This window comes from Mixophyes fleayi, chromosome 7 (genome assembly GCF_038048845.1).
Source record: "Mixophyes fleayi isolate aMixFle1 chromosome 7, aMixFle1.hap1, whole genome shotgun sequence".
Taxonomy (NCBI): domain Eukaryota; kingdom Metazoa; phylum Chordata; class Amphibia; order Anura; family Limnodynastidae; genus Mixophyes; species Mixophyes fleayi.
The window spans coordinates 148,446,721-148,466,906 of record NC_134408.1 but is presented as its reverse complement, the minus strand read 5'-3'; the positions used below and the strand labels follow the sequence as shown (position 1 = coordinate 148,466,906).

The window sequence follows — 20,186 nt, the reverse complement described above, 5'->3', positions numbered from 1 at the left end:
CAATCAGATTCTAGCTGTCATTTATTTAGTACATTCTACAAAGTGACAGCTAGAAGCTGATTGGTTGCTATAGGCAACATCTCCACTTTTCAAACCCACCGGGAAAACTCTCAGCTTGATACATTTACCCCTTAATCTTTATTTTGCAAATGCAGACATTGTATCAACATTACATCAATATAAACTATGGAACAGCTTTCTGACAACAGTGAACCTCTATTCTCATTGTACCACAAGCTGTTTTGACCAAAGAGGCAGACTCGGCACCTGTCTAGGGCATTATTGTTTAAGGGGCAGAACAGAAATGTTATTACATTAATTTTATTCACATTTTTCTATTTTTTTTCTACTTTGTTTATACCAATCACTCATTACTGCAAATAAAAACTAAATGGATCAGGTGTTGGATATAACAGCATGAAAGCACAGGTATACAATTACTAATTCCGGGTGTATTCACCCACAAACTCTAAATACGGCCCAAATTTAACCACGTAGACAGGAGTAGTTATTCATCGCTACGATGTACAAACTTTACTCAACCAGTACTGTGAGATTAATTTGTTTAACTTGCAGATCTTGAATGACTGGTATCACTACACTGCTGTCCAAAAATTAATTGCTTCACTATAGGAGAAAATATCCTTTGTTTCAAATTCAACCTCGTTCATTTTTCTGTAGATCATTAATCAAATCATTGGCGCATTCTACACCAGTCTCATGTAACAAAATTCAAGTCAACTTTTTGCTTCTCTGGTATAATCAGAAGATAGAATTCCCACTATAGACTTTACCATCTGACATTGGTTGAGGTGAAATTAAATTGAAGCCATATAAAATATTAACCTTGCAGACACGACCTGAGAGGAATTTGTACAAGGGGAGAATTGCAGATTCAACATTATATATTCCATTACAAGGAATATGGCAGATCTATGCTGGTTACAGTAATGACTTTGGAGTCTGCAGAAAATGTGACACAGGAGGAACGTGATCTAAAGATGCAGATTAAATATCGACGCTAACTGTTCACATTCACAAACACAGTTACGAAAAGTTCTCAAATTTCCAAACCCTCAACAAATTAATTCAATAAACTAAAACTTCTGCAGAATTATCTGTAACGTCTACATTAGACTTAGACAACCTATGGTTTCCAGTTAATGCTGAACTACAAGTCACAGGATGCCTACTTCTGTCCTGGATGGTAAAGTTCTTCCAGGGTGGTGTAATGAAAACATTAGGTTAAATGTCAGTGACCAACTTATGTATTTATGGGTTCAGGTATGGCGCTGTGCAGGGCAACCCTCAGGCGCGATAGTTGTGGTTAAGCTTTGGCATTTTATAGCACAGATTCGGATAAGTCGCCTGAGTTTACAGGGAATGCTGGGAAGTTTTGAGGATGGGGACTGTCTTGTTGTACAACGGGAGGGAGATCTGCAGAGTTGGTGCTGCCAAAATAGTCCTGTAATTGGGATTAGGAGCAGCTGAGTGAGGACGAGATCTCGCTCAGAACGAAGAGGTCGAGCTGGGATATTGTGAGATGTTTGTTGGAGCAGGTTTGTCAACGGCTTTGTAGATCAGTAGAATTATTTTATATTTGATTCTTTAGTACAGGTGACCAATGTAGGGACAGGCAGAATAGTGCAGTAGTCAAATACTGTTTCATGAGGAAAGTTAGTCTAGTCCCTGCATTCAAAATTAATTTTAGGGGTGAAAGTCTGGTTAGGGAAAAATAATTGTTATAGTTAGAGAGAAAGATGTATGAAATAAAATAGTGTCTTGTGTGAGATATGTGAGTATTCTGGAAATGTTATGTAGATGTATGTAACAAGATTTGGATAGAGACTAGATGTAGGGAACAAAGGACGGTTCAGTGTCTATTGTCGTGTTTGGGGAGCGGGGTCTATTGTCGTGTTTGGGGAGCGGGGTCTATTGTCGTGTTTGGGGAGCGGGGTCTATTGTCGTGTTTGAGGAGCGGGGTCTATTGTCGTGTTTGGGGAGCGGGGTCTATTGTCGTGTTTGGGGAGCGGGGTCTATTGTCGTGTTTGGGGAGCGGGGTCTATTGTCGTGTTTGGGGAGCGGGGTCTATTGTCGTGTTTGGGGAGCGGGGTTTATTGTCGTGTTTGGGGAGCGGGGTCTATTGTCGTGTTTGGGGAGCGGGGTCTATTGTCGTGTTTGGGGAGCAGGGTCTATTGTCGTTTTTAGGAAGCAGGGCCTATTGTCGTGTTTGGGGAGCGCGGTCTATTGTCGTGTTTGGGGAGCAGGGTCTATTGTCGTGTTTGGGGAGTGCGGTCTATTGTCGTGTTTGGGGAGCAGGGCCTATTGTCGTGTTTGGGGAGCGGGGTCTATTGTCGTGTTTGGGGAGCGGGGTCTATTGTCGTGTTTGGGGAGCAGGGTCTATTGTCGTGTTTGGGGAGCGGAGTCTATTGTCGTGTTTGGGGAGCGAGGTCTATTGTCGCATTTTCAACAGAAATAGAGATGTCAGGTAGGGAGGGAACTTCTGTTGATTGGTGGAAATATTATAAAATCAGTTTTGAAAGATTGAATTTGAAGCCGGGAGAGGACATCTACAAGGAAACGGCAGTAAGACATTCAGTGATGCGGACATTACAGACATTGTAAGATCTGGAGAAGAACAATAAATTTCTGTATTTTACTGTCGCTGGTGACCTTGTGTTCTGTGTTCCATGATTTGTCCCCAATAAGTCTTAAGCTATCACCTCTTCACACAATGTAACACATGATTGATTTGGTGCAGAGCTGTCCAACAAGGCTTTGTTTTCGTTCTGGCCCAACTCCGTCCCGGACACCTTCCCCAGACTCTATTGTATGACATCATCTCAGCGCTGGAGAACGTCGGTGGAACATGTGATACACGTGATGTCATTTCTAGGACAGCGCTGGTTGGTGTAACTGGCTCAGTCAGTCCAAGCGGTCCCCCCGTTGGTCTTATAATCGATAAACTCAGGATTTCACCAATACTCACCTAGGTTGGGCTTTCACAGTGTAGGCGTTAGTAGACGGTTTTCCCTGCTGACCCTCCAGACCGGTCATTACTTCACTGAGGTTTTCATGCAACTGTGAAAAAAAATAATATATTTAGTCCATTGTATAATGCTGATAAAAAAGGTGTTTTCTTTATGTCTATGGGGTGCGTTACAAAAAAAAAAAATTACAAAAAAATTTTGCTGACGCTGCTTTCAAGTTGCTAAAAATCTAACTAAAATAATGCAAAACTGCTAAAAATATGTCCTTAGTTTAGGGATTCAAATGAAAAGAAATATATAAAAAACACTAAGCCGTGTGCAATGCATCTTTTGTAACTTTGTCAGCCATGCTTTGACTAGTAGTTAAACAACAGCTGGAGAGCCAAGGTTTGCCCAATTCTGCTTTAACTTGACATATTTATACCACTGGGACCAACATCTAAAACATCTGATTACAGATTGTGTATAATGTCCTCACTGATGTCAGTAACAAAATATTGTTCTGAAACATCAAACCCACCCTACGATCCCCGTCATTTTCTTGGCAATTTACAGCTGGAACCGTTTGCTAGGAACGTTGATCTCAAACATGTGTTTGGTGGGACCGTTAGTTACTAAACAGTCCTACACAGAAGTAGATGATTTATATAGTGTCTTACAGACATGAAAGTATTTATTGACCAGTAAAAGAAAAATAAGATTTACATTCAGAATCTTTTCTTTTTAAACTACTTTGTTTTGCATTAGTCTACGGTGCATTAATCCGTCTTAGTCCAGAATCCGCTTTACGGCTGATAACGTGGGGAGATCCCAGGTCCTGTTTGCAGTATAGAGCTGTGTTTATCAAACCCGGTCCTCAGGCTCCTCTAACAGGGCAGGATTTCCAGATAACAAGGGAAATGATTATACCACCTGTGGCTGTTACATTGTATCAGTCAGTAATGATTACACCTGTGCTTCAGCAAGGAGATATGGAAAACATGCACTGTTAGGGGTCCTGAGGACCGGGTTTAAGAAACACTGGTATAGAGGATGTGTAATTATATTGACAACCTCTGTTAGCCAGAATTCTGCTATTTAATAAACCGAATCCAACCTCTAATCAGTATATTAAAGTTCCCCAGGATTACAACTTCTTAATTTCTGATATGCTCCTGAGAGTTTAGTGGACGTTACTAGTGTAGTATTGTTATATACAGTCATAGTTTAGGGTTTTGTGGTCCTTTCATAGAACTTTTGACTCCGATGGAGATTTTTCCCCCAATAAAACAGCCGCATGGAATGCATGAAGTTTGGAAACAGCTGCGACCCCCCCTCCCCGACCCCCCCTCCTTACCTTGCTCATTTCTTTGTGGAAGTTCTCCTCCAACCCAGCAATACTCTGGAATGTGTTGACATAGAAACCAACACGGCTGCCAAAAAAACATAAACATTGTCCGTCATTCCTCCCAAACGGCTGATCGTCAAATTTTTAAGAGATTGCGGCTGTTCAGGATCACGACTTCTTGTCACTTCCGAGTCATCTGTCATTACTGCTTAATACTTCCTATATAACCGCTCACTAATAATCCCGTTAATCTTGGTGATCTTTATATTGCCTTCATTTCCAGAAGGATTTGTAATAAAAATCTATCCTGCCCCTCAGTTGGGGGAGGGGGGGTGGACAGTCCTCCTTCAGGCAACACCTGGGTCAGGAACGGCTCTGATTCTGGCCACGCCCGTTACGATCTAATCATTCAATGTAATCATTTGCTACTGAATTCTTTTTTTTATCAAACACGTGGGTGACAAATAAACTTAAGTATAAAAGACTAAAAATGTGATTGATAATCTGACCACCATCAAACGTGTGAGCGTTATAACTGTGCGGAGTCCAATAACTTTCCTCCATCACGAATGTCCAGCAAATATTTGTTACTTAGCAAAGTTAGAATGTGTGTGAAGCAAATCACTGATTTATGAAGAATTGATTTAAAGCCATTGGTTTGATCCTAACATTTAGGCCTCGAGTGCTTATTGCTAGGATTGTACAGAAATATAATTGTTCATTAGGAGTTTTTTTTAAAGCTATAAATGTACGGCAAGTTTACACCTAAAAGTTAATCCAATCAGTAAAGATATTTTATGTAAGCTTTTATTTGGCTGTTACGTCGTTGACAATTAACAGTTTCATATTAATACAGCCAAGCATGTCACATTCAATATTGTAAGAGTGGATTCAGAAGAAGTTGGCGGGATCTAAATCAGAAGGGTTTTAGTGTCAAGCGTTGGGACTTTATTCAATGGCGCTGGCTCACGTAACATGTATAGGCGCTAGAACCAGGATAGTCCCACCCACCTCATCCCTATCTCCAGCCAATCATAGTAACTACTTCTAGTTCTCACTAACAATCCTACCCCCTTAGGGGCGTGACTAACTCCAATGGGTACAGCCCACGAGCAGCACTGCCACCTACTGGTAGCTACAATATAAATCACACACTGATTAGATAAACCCAAGTAACATTAACAAACCTATTCCATAACGAAGGCAGCTCCTCCTGTAGGTCAGCATTCATCTCCTCAAAGACCTTCTGGGATTTTAGCAGCTCTTCCTCGGCCTGCCCAGAGCAAGATGGAGAAAGTTAGAACACGGTTGTACAAGAGTCGTTTCCATGACGTAGATCAGGATGATAGAAGTTTTGGAAATTGCCGACACCATAAATGAAAAACGTCTAAATAATTTTACATAGGTGATATCTGTGTAATCTATAATAGGGGGTATATTATCCTATCTACAATCTACTGTGGTTGCTATTTATAGAATACAGCGTTCCTAACATCAAGTGGTGAATTAATGATCAGTAACTTTAATAACTAAAGTATTATAACAATATAATCTACAGTAGAGTACATACATGTTAAAACTTAGTTTATATCCCTAGTGTGAAGTAACTACTTTGAAGAGCTATGGGCCCTATGTTTTGTCTGCGTTATGCTTTACAGTCGTAATGTTTTTTCAATGCATAGAATCTTATTAGTAAATATTATAAAATATATATATATATATATATATATATATATATATATTATATGTAGCAACTAGACTTTAGTTTTCATTTTCAGAACTGTACAGGATAATGACAGGATCTGATTGGTCGCTCAGGGCAAAGCTTCCTTTCTCCAGTGCAACAATTTTAATAGCACTCCCACTGTCCACTATGTTACTCCTTTTCAATGCGACAGGCAGGGCGTAAGCCAAATTTCTATCAACCCAAGGGTCCCATTACACCTCTACCTCCTGTTCCCCTACTGTTGGGGTTTCTAGCATTGGAACGGCAGATGCTATACAAAAAGATGTTCAGATTTGTTTCTCCAACATTTATATGATTAGTAATTACTATAATTCAACATCTGGGTATTTCTCAAGACATCTTTATCCCAACTTTTCACAGCCTCCTATGATGCTTAATGAATACGATACATGTGATTGATACATTGTCATGTTTCCATTGTTTGTAATGATGGATCTCTAGCACAAGATACAAGATAACTACAGAACCTGCAATTACACAAGACACACACAGAATTCTACTGAATGACACTGTAACCACACAGTTACTAGGAATGTCACAATTGCGCAATATTCATACGGAAGACTTCAAGCCAATTAAGAGGAAACGCAAGATGCATTCAGTTTATATAAGTAAAGCAGTCCAGGTAGGGACAGAGTTCCTGTAAGAAATTATCTGTAGGAACTATGCACTGATGAACACAATTGGGTCATTATCAATCCAGTTTTGGAGATATTCTAATTTTTGTTTAAGTATAATGAATGACAAATTTCAATATGTAGCTGTCAATTGGTGCTTGAAACAGTAACATGCTTTGATGATCTCTGGAGAGATTAGTGAAATCATTATCTGCTTATTATTGTGACAAATTAAACTGGATCGATTGATCAGACATATAAGTGAATATGTTACGTACTGGGAATAATAATAATTTATTATTAAGACTGAAGCAGAGATCTAAATATTTCTCTACTTCAATCTAGCGGACAATTATCCCAATCTTAGTGCAGAATTTATAACCTATTGGTCACCGCAGCTTGTAGGACGATTAACCACCTTATGCAAAGGAACTTCGTAAACAAATTCATTAGATTTTAATGTTATTCTTTTGTAACACTCTCCAATTTCCTAATGGTAAGTATGGTAAAACCAGCAACATTTAAAGTAAAGTAATTAAGTCGAAACACACGGTTTATTCAAAATAAAAATACGTCCGTTAAAGTCCGCTCTTAGAGGTGATTTACTAAAGCACGTATCTTTCAACAGTTTGGAGGATCCAAGGGCGGATATTTCTCTCCAAACCTGAATAAACAGGAAGGAAGTGAACTCTTATCTACCAAACTGACAAAAGGTGCAAGATTTACTTAATCACTCAACCTAAGTGCTGACAAAATAAACTGCCATTGGCTTGGTGAATAAGAGCCCTTGGCTTGGTGAATAAGAGCATGTGGCTTGGTGACTAAGAGCCTGTGGCTTGGTTAATAAGAGCCATATAGAGGCTTTTGAGATATATGAACTGCACATAATATGACATTCCTAGGACAACACAGTGATATACATTACAGAGAGCAGTCAGTGCTTAGTCTAGAAGCATCGATCTATCAGCTGTTTCACTATATCTTTTTTTTTTTATAATCTTCATTATATAATGCATAATATTCTGATTGTGGGAAGTAACTTGTGCTTTTATTAATATTATAACTAAATGTTTTGTGCACAAAAAAATTATTGCAGTCCCAGCATCCTGAACAGTTAATGTAATGATCTGGCATCAAACCCTGGGATAAAAATTCAAAATCTGCCCAGGGTCACGTTTCAGTTACGTCAGTGAGAACAATTGTCAACATAATGGAAAATCTGCATAGTCGTTGGTTAAAAAAAATTAAAAAAATGATCTGTTTAATTTTTTTTAGGAAAAAAATACATTTAAAAAAAATGTCACTATGCATGAATAACTACTAATATGAATAAATACTAATTTAGAATAAGAATGTTAAGAATGTTATTCTTTTAGTTGCATTGTGTTACAACAGCTAACACAGGAAAATAAACTTCCAACTGATTTACACAGATCACGGCAGTGGCCATTTTCCTGTAGTCCAAGATTTATTGAGGGACATGTATTAGGGGTAATCTGCAAAGTAAAACCATAAGTTTTAGAGTGTATGGTGTGCAGACATGTAACAAATAACATCATTTAAAGAAAAAACAAAACATATTTTAAAGTGACTGACACACTGGGCTCCGGCAAAATGGCTCCTGTAATGGAGACAGGCAGGTAAAAATCAGTTTGGTCTTTTGTAAGCTGAAAGGCTACTAAGACTGAGCACGACTGCAGGACACACAGACTGGAAGCAGAAGCACATGCGGTGTTAGGACTCAGCCAGGGTATCACCTGGTTTCGGAGCAGGTTAGTTTGGGCAACCAGATGAGCCTGGATTTTTCCCTGGCACCACTGAGGTGCAGCCTTCTCGAGCAGCGACACGGGCTGCAAGTGTTTCCATAAAGGTGAAGACAGAGAAAAGGCAGAGAGAAGAAGAGATTATAATACTGACAAATAAAAGGAGAGAAAAACAGCAAAGTACCAAGGAGCAATCAGTGTTAGGTCGTCCTTTGCGGCATGCCAAAACAAGTAGCAAATAGGGTCCCACACAGACTGAGCCACTGGCGCTGACAAAAATCACAACTGCGGAGAGCAACAAGAACAATTAGTCACAGATAATTCAGACGTTTTCTCTTTATGAAGACTTTTCCTGCAGAGAGACCATCCTTCTGTTAGCTACATGCATTACTAGAGTGGAGGTGAGGGCCTGGGAGCAGATTAGCCTGACCGAGCAGATTAGCCTGACCGAGCAGTAGGTCTCCCCATTGATGGAAAGAAATTAAAAATCTTTGGGGTGCTCAAGCACCCATGGAGCTGGTGCCTAGAAATACACCAACTGGTATACTATAAAGGAGGCCGAAGCACAATTTGGAGGTAAATTGTCCCTAACAAGAACTACATGCAAAACTTAAAATGTAGAACCAGTTAAGGGTCAATTTTTTAGGTAAAACTGGATTTTATCTCACCTGAAATGTGATGTGTCTACGGGGTCCCACAAACCCTCATTGCTCCACCCCCCTCTATACTTCCTGCACATGCCTAATTCCGATGCTCCCAGTACATATATCCCAGTACACGTGAAGTCTACAGGGGCGGGGCATTGACAACTCTGCTGCCTGTAGGAGTCAGGTCATTATAGGAAGTATACATTCGGCAGGCGCTAAATCACTAAAGGATGAGGTGAAAATTCTGCATCCCAAGTATATAAATGTTATCAAGAATTCTTCCCAATACTAAACTTTAAATCCACAAAAGAAATAACAAAACGCTTCTTTTGTCTCCACTTTACTTTATAGAATAGGAATATATTTACCACCATTTTAAAGGACAATGAACCCCAACTTTCTGTGTATATAAAATCCAATATACGCAAATATTACACAATACTGACCGTGCAGCAGCTTCTACGATGCTCACAAACCCTGGACACGATTACTCAGTGAGCACTACGACTGGTAAATTTAAACCACAACCATAATATTGCAAATGCAAAAGAAATAATTTAATGACAACTGTGTATGTAAGATCTGAGAGGAGGCTCTATGTTATGTAACTACAAGTCCCAGTATGCTCTGACATCCTGTGTAGGATGACAGCTGGAGAGACATAGGTCCCCCAAATCAGGTTTAAAGTCTAACAAAAACATTCCAAGAACAATAGTACCGGGATCATACTTCACTTTTGTGATGTATGGAGTTGAAAATTCTGTTAGTACCATATATAAATATATGTGTGAAAATAATATATATATCATACTTGCCAACATTTTTTTTTATTTTTCCGGGAGATGCCGGCTGGGACATGGGCGTGCAGGGGGCGGGGCTGCGAAATCACGTCATTTTGGCCCCGCCCCCGTGACGGAATGACGCAAATCGCGTCATTTTACAGTGGGGGCGGGGCTAAACGCCGCGATTCCGGGTGAATCGCGACGTTTAAACTAAATTTTTCCCCCTTCCTATCAGGGAGATTGCCACACTCGTCCGGGAGACTCTCGCAAAATGCGGGAGTCTCCCGGACAATCCGGGAGAGTTGGCAAGTATGATATATATATATATATTACAGTATTAACACAATGATCACATCCACTGACCTAGAAATCACATTTTAAATACTAGTAAACGTCTTCAGATAAAGGTGTCATTGGTGCATATTTAATGCAGTTCTACAAGTACAATGAGAAACTTCTGAATGATACATTCGGGGGCAAAAAATAGAGATGATACAGTTACAGTTTATTATACAATATATCAATATATTTCTTTTTCCTACATTAAAGTTTCACTTTACAGACAAACTGTTGCAATTAATCTGTTCCAGGCGTGCACCAAACAAATAATATTGAATATATAATAATGCCACTTATAATGTAAAACAAAAACTTTTATTCCTAGACTTACAAATTGCTGGTGTGAAATAAAATGGCAAAATAAGAGGAGAAGCAGGTAAACGAAGATTAATAATTGCTCCACTGCTGAGTGTAATTAGCTAAGAAATATGTAATTAACTGCCTATACAAACTGTCCTATCTTACGTAAGGTGCTCACTTAATCACCAGAAGACAGATTATTAAGAGGACCAAACAAAATGCAATACCGGCAGCGATATCAAGCAGTTGGTCTGATATCCCGGCGTCTGTGGACCATGGGTGGGATATGAGAATGTGAAACGCAACATCAGCACCTACTCGTCAAGGCCTAATGACGTAAATGACATCATCAAGGTCCCCTCCCCCTCTTTAGAAGATCAGGTGGGATCAGGGAGGCTAACCTACTGCCCCCGGGAGTCCAAGATAACCCCCCAAAATTCATGAGTATTCTAGACATTCCGGGTGAGTAGGAAAGTATGAAGATGACCTCTATCAGGTCCTGGTGTAGACTGGAGGTGATCCAGCCACTAGGAACACTGAAGGGCCGGATATCGTCCAATCTGCCCACTGATCTGGTGGATCGAGGGTTGGGATGAGCGCTGGGATAGGCCACTGTATGACCAACCTCACATCTAGTCAGTAAATGAAAGTAAAGATTTTACATCCTGACAAAGAGGCTTAATGAACATGGTGCAAACCACAAAACTCCACCATACTCCATAGCAACCAATCCAATATTTGGCTTTATTTATCTTATTTGTAGTAGACTCACACATTTCTTACTGGTTGCCATCGGTTACAGCCCATTTGTGGTAACTGCACTAGTAAAGAAGGCCTCAAAGTAATTGGCTACAAGTTATCGTCGCTCTTAGAGTGCATTTCTGCTTGGACTCCGCCATTTTGTTGACTGAACCAATACTCATGGCAATTCAGACAATCAATTCACTAAATCCCAGCGAGAGAATCGTGGCTACTGATGCATGTTGGGGAATATTGGTTCAGTCCATAAAATGGCTGCATCCACTGTACAGAGGTCACGGGATCCGGGGTCTCAGTTCCTATCCAAGATACTATACGGAGAGACGCCTAGGACGGACCTGCCAATCCGGGACACTGCAACAGGACAGACGTACCTTGGTGATTTTGGTGTCGTCCTTCTTCTTTGCATTCTGAAGAGATTCAAAGTGATGTCTTGCACTGTCGTAATCCACCAATTTTCTCCCGCGTTTAGCAATGCGTGACTGAAATAAAGAAATAAAACAAGATTTGGTTCCAGTGCAAATATTTGATTCTTACTCGGTTTTCACAATTCTATGCGAAAATGTGGATCTGGTCCCCTATCGTGGAGGCTGCCATTTTGGGAGTGAATTAACAGGACAAGGCATCCTCCATTCACCAGCAACCAGCGACACTTCACTAGTAATCCAATAAAAATTGATCACCGATCAATGTGTGATGTCACTGGTTCTCAGTGTGTTGCTACATCCTCAGTAATGTCATTGGGTTAGTAAATGGATACGCTACATTTCATAAATACTGGTACAGCCCACAAGATGTCTGCCTCCGCTGAGAAGTGGAATTAAATACAGAGAAATGAAAATAATTATAAAACTCTACAAAAGCAAGAGAGACATAGACGTGAAAGCAGATTTTCCAAAATGACCCATATCCCCCAGTAAGATGTTCAGCAGCTGCTTTTCCATCTTATTTTCCAATTTCAAGAACCGAATGAAGAAAAGAAAATTGTGTCTAGAATGAAATGGATCCTATTGAAAGGCACGGAGAACCAAACACTCTTCTCTATACCCTTTTGGGGGATTCTGATGTGTATAATCAATTTCTGTCGTCATGGAAACATTTTGATGATTTTTTAAAAGGTTAATGAGATTTATTTAGAGTAAGTGCTGTGTATTACTGTGCTGAATGATATATATGAAAGAACTATAGTATTTACACTTAAGGAGGGAGGAGTTTCTCTAACACAGCAGACACAGAGAGACTGTCAGCCTGACAGAGCTGCAGCGCTTATATAAAATGCGTTGATTGGTTAATTTATACAAAGAGGGAGAGTCGGTGATGTCACAGCAACTCAAATGACTGCAGTCTCCACTTTTTGACCCATTTCAAATCCCGTCAGGACACTGCTCTAAAGATGAGGGAGGAGCTTCAGCTGGCTGTAATAAACCAGTCAGGTAATACTTTTTAAAACAGAGCTGTCAGATAAACAATGAAAAATCAATCAATATTACCTTCATGGTTCATAATAAAAATTTAAATTTTAGGGTTTAGTGGCTTTTAAAAACAAAATGCAATTAATTATTGATTCAAGGGATAACTTTCACAAAAATATAGCAGCAGCCAGTGAACAACGTATGATTTCCTGAATAGATAGAAATGTTCTGAAACAAATACAGCTCACAGTCATCGACAACACTAAAAATGTGTTTGATAAGGGTGGGTCCAATGTTGGGTAAACCTCTCCTGAAAGGTAACTTACCTTGATATCGGGGAACTGGCCAAGGTAGGTGTCCATCGTCAGGAGGGCCTGGTCTACCAGCTTCTGGTGGTAGTCTGTCCATAACAGGTCATTGTTCTACGAAAGAAACATTATATTCAATTTTTTTATGTAAAAATGAGAAATTCTGCTACAGAACTTTCTTGTAATCTTCTTCCATTCTGCCGCTTCCCACTCATTCCTTACATTGTGTTTCTCCAGCCGATATATTAAAAACAGATGTTTTTTGAAAATGTCACAGTCATTTATGGAATCTCCAGCAGTCTCTCTGACATCCATAACTTACTCCCGGCATTTAATAATGTTAAAAACAGAACTTCTAGAGTAATATGACCACATTCCTAGAAGGGGGAACATGTGACCATCTGCAGATTGGATTTTCTCCCAAACCTCTTGTTTTCCTGTATCGGCGCAGCCCCCTCTCTCAGTAAGAGGAACTGTCAGCCAAGACTGCGCCGATTGTACAAGAGCCAGGACCTGGGACGTAGAAAAGCCGCAGAAGTCCGGCCCGAGGGAGGTCGGCTACGCAACATTATTTCCATCTTATTTGTTTTCCACTTACAGATGATCATTAGATTTACTGCACCCTCCGGCGACTCTTACTTACAAATACTGCCTGCTTGTGCCTCCTACTATTGCTAAAAAAACAGACAAAATCTGGACAAGCTTGGCCATGCCCCTGATCTATCTAGCCACACCCCAAGTTTGTTGTGGCCACGCCCACAGATAAACCACACCCCTTTCTGTCATCAGGAAAATTGGGACTGTGAAGGAGTACGCACACTACGTTTTTCTTGTGTGTTGAGTATTACATGGCTGATCAGATTACCCCCATCAGTGGCGCACGCGCGGGGGGGGGTTTCTGGGTCTCCAGAAACCCCTCCCTTCCGCTAAAAAAGTGCCCTACATAGCGGCACTATACTATACAGCAGCCGCGGCGTTGTCAAAGAAGCGTCTTTGACAGCGCAGCGGCTGCTGTATAGAACAGTGCTCCGCGGCAGCTCTCTAGGTTGTTATTTTTTCAGGGGTGGAGGGGAAACCCCCCCTGAAAAATCCTCCGTGAGCCCCTGCCCATTATAAGAGTATAGCATGAACACATAGCGGCACAGTGGTTAGCATTGCTGCCTTACAAACCTGGGGTCACGAGTTAAACTGCAACCAGTGCCCTATATGTGTGGAGTTTGTATGTTCTCCCCGTGTTTGCGTGGGTTTCCTCCGGGTGCTCCAGTTTACTCCCACACTCCAAAAACATACTGGTAGGTTAATTGGCTGCTGACAAAATGTGTGTTTGAGTTAGAGAATTTGCGCTTAAAAATGTGTGCGTGTCAGTGACGTTAGACTGTTAGCTCCAATGGGACAGGGACTGACGTGAATGAGGACATATTCTCTGTACAGCGCTGCGGAATGTGGTGGCGATATAGTGTATAAATAAACGAAAATAAATAAAATAAACAGTAAGGTAAGTTAGCATCATTTGAACTTAATTCAAGGCGATTCAATGTATAAATGTGAGTGCAGGACTCCCGGAAAGTGAGAACCCTAAATGCCGACAAACGAGCTTGCACAAGATTCCGTCAGAGGAACCTGAAGGCAGATACGGGCTCCTCACCTCTGCTATCTTCTCCGTCTCCTCTCTCCCAGGCCATTCCGGCTCGTAGATCTCCTGCAGGCACTCTGTAAGTTTCTTGGAGGCTTCGTGCATAGCTGTCGGGGAACAGAGAAAGCCGACATTTATCTGTATGTGGGGTTTGTTCATCTGAGATAATAATGAAAACATTATGACATATCTCCTGATTTCTGAGCCTCATCCGCCAACACAAGCAATGAGATCCAGATGTCGGACTATTTATACCCTTCTCATATGATATTCATCACGCGCTGTTGGTCAATACACAACGTTTCAATCACAAGCTCTAAGCTCCCGTACAATGGACGTGACCAGATGACGGGGGCCAAGGCCAGTTATTGACCAACCAGGCCAAGGTCATCGACAGATAGTCACTAAAACCTCTACCGGTCCTCAGATATTGATCACGTGCCGAAAGTATTGAACCCACAAACAGAGCAATTTGGGGAAAATTTGGGCCAACACTGACTGTTTTCACATTCATGGAGACCGTAAATGGTCGTCTTTGGGTCTGAATGAATCACTTGTACGATGCAATGTATCGAATACGGACCAGAACCGCTGGTTAAAATCCCAACGTCAACTCAATGTTATATTGTGTGTGGGACACAGCGGAACAAAACAATAGATTGTGAACAATGAACACAAGCAAGAAAATAGTGCTGGTAATATTCAGTGTAGAGAGCTGCATAAAATGTGCTATATATGAAATCATCATTAGGGAGTGTGATATGAACTTCTAGATTAAACAAGGCAAGTGAGGAAAGCAGGTCATACCCACATGTCAAATGTGGTCCAGCTCATGTGTATGTGTTCATATGAATGAAGACATTGATTACAAATTTGCAATAATGTATCCCCCCCAGGATAAATGATAATGATATTCTTTATGTGACCATATAAAAGGTTGAAGGATATAGAAGACTACAGATATCACTATAATATGCAGTAGTTTATTATTTCTTAAGTGTTTGTAATGAATTCTGAAGAGCAGACATCACTTATAATACAAATATTTACTCACTAGCATACAACTTCCCCTATTATAGTCTTGTTTAATGTAACTATTCCATTAAACCACATAACTAAATGCAGCCTGAATACATTGTAGTGTTTACTATTAAAGAACATATTTTCTGCTTTCAGTGTAAATGGACCATCAGTCCGTCCGCCGTACTGTAACTGCGCTAATTGCAGATAAGAAAATGGTGGTGGCTAAATCTGACTTTTCAAGGTTTGAATCACGAGATTTTTCAGATGTCTTAATTTGCACATAATCAATGTGGTCAGTTTTACTTATTGCTGGGATTACTTGCTGAAGATTAATGGTGCCAGAGATTTATCCGGAATTCCCACCTCGGAAAACACACTTCTCTAATTAATAAGACACTAGAAATTTTTGGAGGATGGCATAAAAAAGGGAGGTGTAACGCGGAGGCAGCCAAATGTGTGGGCAGAACTATTCTGCGACTGTAGCCGAGTTTAACTTGGTAACTTGGACATCGGCCAAGGAGATGGCAGATTATGCATAGGAAAACCAAGGGGGGTTCGTAGTGCCTGGAAAACCCCCTCCAAGCCTGGGCACTGTAAAATTGAGGTGACTGGACCCTGCCCCCGCTTCACACGGCTCTGCTTGATAAGGGAGAGCTGCGTGTACCTAACAGTAGTGCACGCAGCATTGCCCATGTATGTTATAGGGATAGGAAGAGTTGGAGAGCAGCCAAGCACTGTCTAATATTATAGCCACGCCCCCATGCATGCTGGTCACGCCCAATGGTGGTGTGGTGTGGAAACCCCCCTCTACAAATCCTGCGTTGGTATGGTAGTGAATTTCGGGTAATGGGCGTGTTTGGTTGAGCAACATGTAACAATATGGATTTAAAAGTGGTCTATAAAGAATTATCTAAATGGGAAAATATAAATGAGTGAGACAGCTCTGAAGGAACGTACCAAGGCAAGCACACAAATACCTGCATGCTCAGATCATTGTATTTTACAAGGTTCCCATATGAAACAGGGACATGTGTGGCTTACTGTGATTTACGCTTAGGTTATTTCCTCTTTATTTTAAAAGATTGTCTCAGAATTTACATTAATCTGCACTGAACCACCTAATAAAAAGCAGATACATAGTGTCACATCTGTTAGAACGTCTCTGTAGAAATGTTACCTTTTACAGAAGCCAGATACGTCCGCAGGTCCTTCTGCAGTTTGGAGCCCTCTGTCTGTGGAGAGAGGTCAGGTGGTCATAAGACAAAATATACTGAGATGTGAAACTGCAACAATGTATCCAAGAAGGTACAGTCTGTAAGAGACAGCTTTAAAAGAGACATGTGACCGGCGCACAGTGGGGGCAGACATTGTGTCAGAGGACCAAATAATCACTAGGATCTATCACCATCACGGAGGCATAAGGCTACATTCTCAAAAATACTGGTTCAACAAAATGTCTGCAGCCACCATCTACAGGCAAATGATACACTTTAACCATAGGAAGAAACTTTTAAAAATGAATGCGGGTGCTCCCCCTTCCCCCTTTACCCGAAAAAAAAATGCCATGCATTTATATGGTGGGTAGCAGCAGAAATATTGGGGGGCTCATGCACCCACCTTTTAATGCGTTCATTTTTTACGCAGCTAACAAGCTGCATCATAAATATAAGGGTCACACATTTTGTAGATCGCACAGGAAATGATTTGTGTGATTTAAAGTTATAAAAACAAATTTTCTCTGGGACCCTCATTATTGGCGACACAGTCGAATTGCTTCAGTTAAAATTTACTTTTTGGGCTTCGGGATGCCTGAGCCTATGGAAACTTCTATGGACGTCATTGTAAACTCTGCTGCAAACACACAAACACAAAGTTTTCATGCAATAATACATTAAATTGAGGTTTAAAAAGCATCACTTTATAGATTGCGAAGAAGGTTCTATTTGTGTGCGATTCATTGATTTACAGGACGTGTTTCTTGGGAATTGTAAGTAAAAAAAAAACAAAAAAACACCAGGGTAAATGGGGGACGCCAAGCATACTGAAAGCAGGGCTTCAACACAGATTTGGCTCATAATTTAATGTCATAAATATATCCCCAGCATGTCAGGGTCATGTTGGACTGCCCTGATTGCCTATAATTATGGTTAGCATGGCTGCAAGACACATTTGAAACAGGGGTGACTGTTGGTCAACGCAGCTCGAGTAGCTAACGCTCATCTAAGGTGTTGTTGGAATGAAATATCATCAGCAAAGGACAACAATGGGCAGACGCTTGTACTCCATATGAAAGCACGATTATCGCAATCCTGAAGTATCAGGCAAACAGGCGACTAACTGCAGATCAATGGGCTGCACACTTCATCCTGTGGTGCAAGCAGCCAGTTATATCAGAAGCAGACCAACCAGAACTCCACAGGGCAGAACATCATACGTGGGTACATAAACCTCTCATTACATCGGGAAACATATGAGAGTTCAGTGATGCAAATTTCACAGCAATGGGCCACCAAGCAGAGGAGGAAGGCGATAGTGAAGGATGATTTATCTGGCCCTATGTTCTCTACAAAAAGACGAGTTTGTGGTCAACCTAAAGATCTCTACAGCCCAAGTGCTTGTTTCCATCAGTTAAGGGTTCTCATAGGCAAACCGAGGAGGAGGAGGGGGTTCCTGGTGCCTGGAAACCCCCCTCCAAGCCTGGGGCACTGTAAAATTGAGGTGGCTGGACCCTGCTTCCACTTCACACGGCTCTGCTTGACAAGGGAGAGCTGCGTGCACCTAACAGTAGTACACGCAGCATTGTCCATGTATATTATGGCCCAGGCCGCCCCTGATTACCTGGGTTATTAAATACAGTTTCACAGACACACTGTGCTTGGCATGTTCCCCCATGGACCTCTCTGCATTTGTACAAATACTTTGGATTGGATGTGTTTATAAAAATAAATATAAAATATTACACTTTACACAGGTCAATTTAGTCCTAGGCGTTTCCCCACCGTTATAGTACATGAAATAAACAATGAACAGATGAAAACAAAATAGAGCTTTATGTAGAAACATTTTTCTCACTCACTTTAATATATTCCGCAACCTAACAATGATTCTAATATAACCCGACTGCCCACATTATTGATAGAGTTGCAAAGTCTAAGCTGTTTTCGATGTTTTATCTGGTCATTATATAAATCAGTAATGGATGTCCGCTGGTGCAGTATACGGGAACCTGAGCCCAACGCTGCACCATATTAATTGTTGGGGGAAACCAAATGGTCCACAATGTTCCTTATAACTGGACAGGAGAATGTTCCTTATAACTGGACAGGAGAATGTTCCTTATAACTGGACAGGAGAATGTTCTCTATGTCTGTGTTATATCCAGCTGTGGAGAAAGTGGATTATGTCGGTAGCTCATCTCTCCAGGGTCAGTAACTCTCCATCATGAAGACATCACTCAGCCCAATTACATATGAATCACAGAAGGAGGTGGCTGGGGGTCTTACTACAGAGAGGCCCTGGGTAGGGGGGCTCTTGTTATCACAGGGGGGGATGGGGGTCTTATTATTACAGAGGGGCCCTGGGTAGGAGGTCTTGTTATCACAGGGGGGGGCTGGGGGTCTTGTTATCACAGGGGGGGGGGCCACGGGGGTCTTGTTATCACAGGGGGGGCACGGGGGTCTTGTTATCACAGGGGGATGGGGGTCTTGTTATCACAGGCAGCCTCCTCCAACCTCTGACCAGGAGACACGTATCACATGTATTCCGTGTGCTCTCCATGGATCCCCTTTGTGTTCGCACCGCAGGAGACATCGCATGATGTGGGGGCTGAGGCAGCAACTGTGCTTGATCCTCAGCAACAATGACTCACGGCAGACAGCACGCAGGGAGCAGCACAGAAACATCCAAGCAGCTCACATCAACAGAAAAAAACCAGAAGTACAACAACAACAAGAGCAAAAATAAACCAGATAGTAAATCTCCGATTCCTGGAAATCCTCTTTTCTTAAAGGCATTGTCCCCATCAGCTAGTTTTCATGTATCCACCATATAAATATAGGTTTAGACATAAAATAAATACATTAACTTGTACAGGATTTCACAAGAAGTGCTTAGTCAGGTCAGGGTGGACACTTTACATTTACTATAGAGCTGGGGGGGGTGTGCCTGCCCCCTGTCTACATGCAGACAGGTGCTCGGGGGTGGAGTCTAAAAACTCTGTAGCCCCTCCCTAACGCACGGCTCCTCCAGAGCTGCGAGACGGCCTCCAGGGGCCTGATGTGCATACCTTACAACTCTCCTGATTTTGGCAGGACATCCTAAATTGCAGCCCACAAAGGGGTGGAGCTTAATTAAATTTCCACTTTGGAAATTTAATTTAGCTGGGCGCAGTTTGTTGTAACAAGTGCGCATTTTATTTTGTCCCACATTCAGCATTCTAAATGTGTAATGTAGGATTTATTGCGGGTTAGTGTTTACGATACATTACAATTTATTTCTATCATGTCTAAAGCTAGGTACACACTACACGGTTTTCGTCCA

The 20,186-nt window shown here is 41.3% G+C and overlaps 1 protein-coding gene across 7 annotated transcripts in view; it reads right to left on the bottom strand.

Moving 5' to 3' along the window:
• BIN1 (bridging integrator 1) overlaps positions 1-20,186 on the bottom strand; it is a 90,826-nt gene that overhangs the window by 21,458 nt on the left and 49,182 nt on the right. For 6 of the 7 annotated variants that reach the window (XM_075181111.1, XM_075181114.1, XM_075181112.1 and 3 more), the window contains exons 3-10: positions 16,825-16,879; positions 14,637-14,731; positions 13,010-13,105; positions 11,646-11,753; positions 8,439-8,531; positions 5,505-5,590; positions 4,327-4,402; positions 2,990-3,081 (exon numbers count right to left, since the gene is read on the bottom strand). In XM_075181111.1, the coding sequence (XP_075037212.1) occupies positions 2,990-3,081; positions 4,327-4,402; positions 5,505-5,590; positions 8,439-8,531; positions 11,646-11,753; positions 13,010-13,105; positions 14,637-14,731; positions 16,825-16,879 (701 nt within the window). The remainder of the gene's footprint in view (positions 1-2,989; positions 3,082-4,326; positions 4,403-5,504; positions 5,591-8,438; positions 8,532-11,645; positions 11,754-13,009; positions 13,106-14,636; positions 14,732-16,824; positions 16,880-20,186) is intronic. The other variant, XM_075181113.1, reaches the window with a different exon arrangement.